Source organism: Solanum tuberosum, unplaced genomic scaffold (assembly GCF_000226075.1).
Source record: "Solanum tuberosum cultivar DM 1-3 516 R44 unplaced genomic scaffold, SolTub_3.0 scf00452, whole genome shotgun sequence".
Lineage (NCBI taxonomy): Eukaryota > Viridiplantae > Streptophyta > Magnoliopsida > Solanales > Solanaceae > Solanum > Solanum tuberosum.
The window spans coordinates 438,910-446,932 of NW_006239375.1; the positions used below are offsets into that span (position 1 = coordinate 438,910).

The window sequence follows — 8,023 nt, forward strand, 5'->3', positions numbered from 1 at the left end:
GAGTACTTCTCTCCGACTTCCAAGTGTTGAAGCACTTTCTATGTGGCACGGGAGTACTACTTCCTCCATCTCATTTTATGACATACTTTTATATAATTTTTAATTTGTCTGTCATCGATTTTCTATAACAGAAAAATAACATAACTTTAAATTTCCTTTTAAGCCCTTCATGAAACGATATACAACCACAACTTTCAAAAAAATTATTTCCTTCTTTCTTAAGATTTATGTCTAGTCAAAAAGTAGGCATAATACATAAATATGCCCTTTAACTTGGCTTCAAATCACATTTATGCCCTTCAACTTTTGGTGTGCATAGAGAGACACTAAAATTTGTATAAAGTTGAACAAATAGACACACTTGTCCTGCATGGCATCCTACATGTCATTTTTTTATCCTACATGTATAATGCCATGTACATGTTGGACTCATGTGTCTACTTGTTCAACTTTATACAAGTTTAAGTGTCTGCTTGTGCATACCCTAAGTTGAAGGACATAAACGTAAAATGAGGCCAAGTTAAAAGACACATTTATGTATTATGCCCAAAAAGTACCACGTAAACTGAAACTAAAGTAATACATGTTTATCAATAAGATATTATCACCTTGGGAAATTGGCTCCTATCCTTCATGGAATTGCATATTGTTGGGAAAACAGCATGACCACAATAACAAAATGTATACATACTTATTGCACTTATCAATCCATCCCATCTCCAAATCACACCTTTTTCTTCAAATCCAATACCATCAATTGCACCAACCCAAAATATTGAAAAAACCAAAACAATTGAAGCCAAAACTCCACCAATAGAAACATAAGCCAATAAACCTAAACTTTTCAACCATGTTGTTGGCAATATTACAATAGCAACTAATAAAACAAATACTTCCCTTCCAACAATTTTAACACAACCAAAATGAATTTTTGCATTTGGGAATAATTTTTGCAAATTGTCACCTTCTAATATGAGGAATTCAATTGCAACAAAGTATAGTTCAAGATATAAGAAAATTGATATCAAGATTCTTCCTTTGTTACCAAAAGCAAATTCACCAATATCAGGATATGTATTGATTGATGGTGAAACAGTCATGCATTTTTGTAAAAGTATTCCTGTGTAACAACATATAATTGCTACTAAAAAAATTAGCATCAAACATAACCATCCTCCTTGTGAAAGTGCATAGGGTACTGATATTATTCCAATACCTATATGAAAGAGAAAAAAAGAGTTCAAGTTTTATGTATCGAGTTATTGTATATTTATATAGTCAGGTCACTTATAAGGTGATTACAGATAGATTTATCTATGTGATCATAAGCATAGGTAAGATGATAGAAATAATAACAAGTAACTCATTATAACAGGTTGAACAATACTAATAACGTAAAACAACATTTACTCTGTCGGTGCATATAACTTCAATTAAAGTAGTACAATACAACAACATATTTAGTGAAATCTCATAAGTGGGATCTGGAGAGGGTATTTGGTATATATACACAGCCTTATCCTTATCCTATGAAGATAGAGAGGTTGTTTTCGATAGACCCTCGGCTCAAGTAAAGCATAACAAAATAAGAAAGAAAAGAGTATACCATTAGCACCAACAAATAATATGTAACTGAAACAAAGGAAATAATACGTAAAACTAACCATTATAAGAAATTAGGAGGAGAAAATACTAATACCACTTATAAGGAAAACTACACAGCACGACTACTTGACTTATAACTTTTTACTTTAATTCACGACCTTCATATTCTCCTATTTTGGATCATATCTTCGATAAGCGAAGTGATTATGATCACTTATTTCTACTTTTGGATGTGTCTTGAAAACAACAACAACAAATAATGAGATGTTTACCTGATAATGCATTAATACCATTGAAACATGTTCTAAAGAAAGAGGTTCCTTCACAAGGCTCCATAATTTGTGGAATCTGATTTTGAGTCTCAATTCTCTCCACACTATGGGATTCCATATTTTTTGAGTGCCAAAATTAACATCAAAATGCTAGTTTATATATTGGGTTTTGGCAAATTTGTCTAGAATAAAAATATTTTATCTATATGTTTTTAGTTATTAATTCAAATTAAAACTCAATAACTAAAAAGCTAGATTCTCAAACTCATAGAGATACAGTGATGGCGTTCTGCTTTTTTATCTAGAGAGGGGGTGTTCAACCCCCTATTTCATCATATTCTTCTATATGAACTGTTGATATGGATCGAAAAAGGATAATTCAAATAAGGCTATTATTGGAAGATTTTTTTTTATCGAATAGACTTGCACACGTAAAAAAAAGATTGAATAGTTTATTAGTTTAATCAAGGAGTGGAACATACACTACATTAAAAATGATTTTTAACAGTAATTTATTAATGGTAATAGCTTAATCGTTGATAATTCTAGGATACCTTTTAATCTCTTTTATTATTTACTTCTCTTTATTTTTTATTAGGTAATTTTCTATCAATTGTTTTGACTATTCGACTTTTGTATTGAAACATTTAAATCTAATATGTAAATAATAGTTATCTATGTTTTTCATTAAAATAATAACTCAATTTGCACATGCATACACTTACTACTTTAATTTTAAAAAATAGTTTGCATCCATTAAAAATGTCCGTTAGAATCAAACCTCATTTATACTAAATTAAAGTCTCCATTTATATGGGATTTTATTTTATTTTTTGTTTATTTTGGAATATATCAATTCACACGTTTTTGCACGAATCTTTATTATAATGAGTATATTATAGTACTACAATACTAAACTTTTAATAATAAACAAGAATGGATTCTATCTAGTATAAAAATAAAAATATTCTTTTTCATCAAGCAATTTGTTATTGGGTTTTGGAAAATATGTCTATTGGGTTTTGGCAAATATGTCTAGAATAAAAATATTCTATCTATATGTTATTAGTTATTAATTCACAACTCAATCAATAAAAAGCTAGATTCTCAAACTCATAAAGATGTAGATGATGGCGTTTTGCGAGGGGGCACTCAACCACTTGACGATAAGGAGAGGGACGTTGAAATATTTGCTATTTCACATCGTATTTCTCACTCTTTTTAATAGCTTTAAATTTTTTTGTATATTTTTATATTTGAAAAAAAATAATTTAATTACTCATTTGATTATTAATGACACTGTAATGCCGATGATGCACTAATAAGAAGCAGGACTGACAAGTTTCTAGATCAACAAGCTTCTGAACTAATTAACACCCAAAAGAAGTTTGTTCATCCGATAAGGTAAGTTTTGACCCGCTTAATTTTATTCGCGTATGCCTATTCATTTGGTATTATTTTTTAAGAGAATTTTGTCCTATTTGGTCCCGCTCTGCCCTATTTCATCATATTCTTCTATACGAATATCGTTGTTAAATTTGTATTTTTAGAATTAATTAAAAATTCTTTGTAAATATCTCTAAAATCTGTAACAACTTTGGATCTAATGACTATTAATTAATGTTGATAAAATGCATTATCACTCTTTGCTAATGTGTATATTTATTCTGATTTAAGAAAGACAAGGGTCTTCTAATTCTAGGATACCTATACAAAATATACCAATTAGTCTCTTTTATTATTTTCTTTCTCTTTATTTTTCATTATGTAATTTTCTATCAATTGTTTTTACAATTCGATTTGTGTATTGAAACATTTAAATCTAATATATAAATAAAAGTTATCCATGACTCGATTTGCACATGCATACACTTACTACTATAATTTTAAAAAATAGTTTGCATCCATTAAAATGTCCTTTAGAATCAAACCTCATTTATACTAAATTAATTAAAAAAGTCTCAATTTGTATGGGAATTTTTTTTTTTGTTAATTTTGGAATATATCAATCCACACGTTTTTGCACGAATCTTTATTATAATGAGTATCTTATAGTACTACAATTCTAAACTTTTAATTAATAATAAACAAGAATGGATTCTATCTAGTACAAAAATTAAAATATTATTTTACATAAAGCAATTTGTTGGACATGAAACTTGACTCTGGCTCTTCCTCTTTATTAAGCAACGTTAATTGGATATGAAATTTTATTGATTTATCGGTTTAGGTAACAGTTTAGATTCTTTTTATTATCGGATTATCGATATTTTTAACGGTTTGAGGTTTTTTCTTAATAGATTAATCGATAACCCGATAGTAAATTAATAAATTATATTTGTACCATTCGATATATAAAGTTCTTGACTTAAAGTTTAGTTTATACTTTTATTTCTAGCTATCTCAAACTCTCGATTATTCTACAATGTGTTAGTTTTTACTAGTGAAAAATATGCAATATTTGTCAACTCATTTGCATGGTTCACTTGGTTTGATCTTGTTTCTAAGTGATTTTCAATGATTATTGTTTCTTGTGTCAAATCTTAAAGGTTAAATCGATAACGAACAATAACCAATAAACCAATACCTGATAAGTCATACTTGATGGTTCTATAATATCTTAGCATATCTACAAACCGATAAATTAAACTTTAAAATCGAATAGATCGATACTCATCACAGATTAATCAATATGTGGTGCTAAATGTCGATTCAGAAGCAACAATAGACGCAAAAGGGGCAATAATATTTTTCTATCTCATTCCAATCCGCTTCTCTATTTTTTGGTGTTTTATATAGTGTTTTCATTTAATTTACATTGAGAATATTATCCTCAAAATATTTTAAATTTTTATACGAATCTACTTTTTTTGCTATTCTTAATTAATATTGGAATATATAGGAAAAAATCATTTCGCAAATTCAACGAGCTAGGTTTTTTGACATGAGGGAAATTTTCCTAGTGTTTTTCATAAAGTTCCACTTCTTCCTTTTTATTTAATATAATAATTTGTAGAGAATTGCAAAATTTTCTTTTGACTATGATGTCTTACTATAGGATTGATTTGGTGGACATTTTTTGTTTTTGTTTTTTATCGGTGTCCCAACGTGAAGGACAATGATAATTTTTTTGGTTTAATTAATTTGCTGTTTGATACAAAACAAAATTCCTAGAATCTTTACTCTAAAAAAATTTAGCCAAATGTTAGTCATTATTCCTTGACTAATACATTAGTGGTCCTAAAAAGGTGAATATTTATAGAATATGACCTTTGGATTTAATTATCTTCTACGTACAAGTAATTAATTGTTATATATATACTGTATATATATTGTTTTATTAAATGATTATATTCATTTTATTTCTAATTGTTTACTTATTTGTATTTCAAAATCTTGGTTGATTGGGGACAATCTCAAAGTGCCCCCACGTGAGAGGGACACTAAAAGTCGTGTGACTAGAAGACAATATAGAATATGACATTTGAATTTAATTTTAAACTTCTCATTTTATTTTTATCGACACGCTATAACTAATACATGATGGGATATATAGTATTAACGATATTGGAATAATCATATTTAGATAAAATATCAAGTTACAATGTTGACTTCTCTGAATATATGTTGGACAAGTGACCCTCCAAAATCAACGATCGAGGAATGACTTTGTATTTAACAAGAATGCATGAGTATTTATCAGTTACTCCGTTAAGCATAAAGCAGAACACTTATTTGGTTTGATCCATCATTTGGTAATACTTTAGGCCCAATGCTTGATTGATCAACCCAATTTCATTTTAGGCTCAACACGAACTTGAAAATAAAATTAGACAAAATTTCGAAAATAATGGTACTTTTTGTCTTAATTATCAATCACAACAATAATTTGGCTAATTATCAAATGTAGTAGTAATAGTTTTACTTTAAAAACTTGCGATACAGTTTAATCAATTCGCTTTATATTTGTTATGTATGTTCACTTTATATTAGAACAAATTGATATACTGATACAAAGTGAATCGATATAACTCCAACTCTGGCTATTTTCTCATGTACGAGTCCTTTTTTTTTTAATTCCTCTTTTGATATTCAGTATTCATATTGGAGTCCAATTAAATTTGAATTTCCATAATTTTGTATGGTCTATTTTGGAAATGACTCTCCCAACAAGATTGTCTTTGTTCCTACGAGTACAAACCAATACATGCGTCTAGGGATCCCAACTATCTCAGCATCATCCACGTTGACCATCACGAGGTTAACTATGAAGAGATTTAGGATAATTTTGGACAAATGATGTGAAATCAAATGATTGGAAGTTAAAATTTTGTTTGAAATTTTAAAATCTTCATGATTTCAAAATGTGGTTGCAAGGGATCGCTCTGACATCCGATTCATTGTCAAGAATTGATAGACTAACTAACCTTCAAGAACTAAGTCTAGAAGACGCGATCATCGAGGAGGGGAAAGAATGGAACATGGAAGATGTCACCTTCGAGAAACTCAAATCTCTAAAATTGAATAGTGTGGAATTTTCTGAATGGCAGGTTGATGCAGAGAAATCGTTTCCCGTGCTCAAGAAACTATATATAAGTAGATGTGATAAGGTTATGGAAATCCCAGACAGTTTTGGAGATATTGCGTCATTAGAGCTTATCATAGTATGGGGCAGCCCTCAGCTTAGAAATTCGACTTTCAGTATTAAGGAATATGTTGAAGAAATGACCGGAGAAGACAAGCTTGAGGTATACTTTTCTGATTGAGGTATGCTTCATTAACAGATTAACTTATTACTTTCTTTTTTTTTTTATTTGCACCGGGTGTCCGAGTCTCTTTGAGCCCCGACTAATCCCGGGGGTGCACAGGCCCTCGGCAAGGAGTTTCCCGCAAGTGCACCACGGTTAATTCAGGTTTTACCCAGTCCGATGGCCCTCAGAAATTGTTTGCACCCAGTGGGAGATTAACTTATTACTTTTAACTAATACAATATATGTTCTTTGCAGATCAGATCAGATCGAGCCAGCGCATACAAATTCTCAAGACATTAATAACTGTTTATCAAGTCTAAACAGTGCTAGCTATCAGCCCTTGTGTTCTTTATTATAACGGATGAGATATTGTATGCGTGCTTGCTTTTCATTACCATGTATTAGTTGTAATCTACAAACCATTATTTAGCCCATCTTGACTCAGCTCATTATAGACCAAATAAACTTAGGACAGGCTTGAGCAACGACCCAATAAACATAACTTCCAAATATAAAGGCTTCTTGATCTTGAGATAGCATAGGCATGGTAACAATATAGACACGGTAACGCCCAAAAGCACGTCTGTAAATGTCATGACATACCCAAAAAATGGAACGGTTAACGCCACAATGACTGTTTGATGACCAAAAATGTTCTGATGAAGTAGCTCACGATAAGTTTACTTTTTCGTAAAGGTAATTTATCTTCAATAGCCATTACAGTTGGAGAGACGACAAGAGCATACTTTGTTATTGGATTAACGAGTGTCGTATATATCGCGATTTTCAAACTAATTTTCCTAGTAGGGAGATTTAATGTTATTTGTGACATTAAATTTTGTCCATACATGCATTAAGTACCCCATAGTTGTCATTGATCCATAGGTAATTGTGCTTAATATAAAAGCACACAAATAAAATTTGTTTGACAAATGTAACGACCCGAGTCTACACCCTGGACGTGGCCGGCACTCAAGAACCATTGTTGGTCCCTAAGCGAACCCTCATCCTGGCTGACTACAAGCGGAAGACTAACTTAAGCATGCAAAAGCTTAAAACTGAAATAAAAGTTCATAAAACTTAAATAGAAAGCTTTAACTCAAAAGACAACTCCGAATAAAATAAATTATTCAACTCGCCATAAAATAGGCAACTTAAGTCTTTAAAACATTTAATAAAATAAATGAATAATACAGATTTCTCAACTATACTGACTATATATGAAGCCTCTAACTGATAAAGATGGAAGTTGGGACAAGAGCTACGACATCCTGACTAAACTGAAAAGTAAATTAAATAAAATCCTCCGGAAACAAGGAGGCTCACCATAGCTAACTCGAACTCCCGGATGTATCAACAAAGTTCCTATTGACGATCCTGATCAATACATGTGTC

The 8,023-nt window shown here is 30.5% G+C and overlaps 2 protein-coding genes across 2 annotated transcripts; one reads left to right on the forward strand and one right to left on the reverse strand.

The window, feature by feature from the left end:
- Positions 1–442: 442 nt before the first annotated feature.
- LOC107058180 (vacuolar amino acid transporter 1-like) lies at positions 443–2,043 on the reverse strand. The gene is made up of 2 exons (XM_015303580.1): positions 1,878–2,043; positions 443–1,216 (listed from the first exon to the last, which is right to left on the reverse strand). The coding sequence occupies exons 1-2, from the start codon at positions 1,993–1,995 to the stop codon at positions 591–593; spliced, it is 744 nt and encodes a 247-aa protein (XP_015159066.1). The 5' UTR covers positions 1,996–2,043; the 3' UTR covers positions 443–590.
- Positions 2,044–6,249: 4,206 nt separating this feature from the next.
- LOC107058183 (putative late blight resistance protein homolog R1B-13) lies at positions 6,250–7,073 on the forward strand. Its single transcript, XM_015303584.1, has 2 exons — positions 6,250–6,625; positions 6,884–7,073. Exons 1-2 carry the CDS (start codon positions 6,359–6,361, stop codon positions 6,926–6,928), a joined length of 312 nt encoding a protein of 103 aa, XP_015159070.1. The 5' UTR covers positions 6,250–6,358; the 3' UTR covers positions 6,929–7,073.
- Positions 7,074–8,023: the final 950 nt, after the last annotated feature.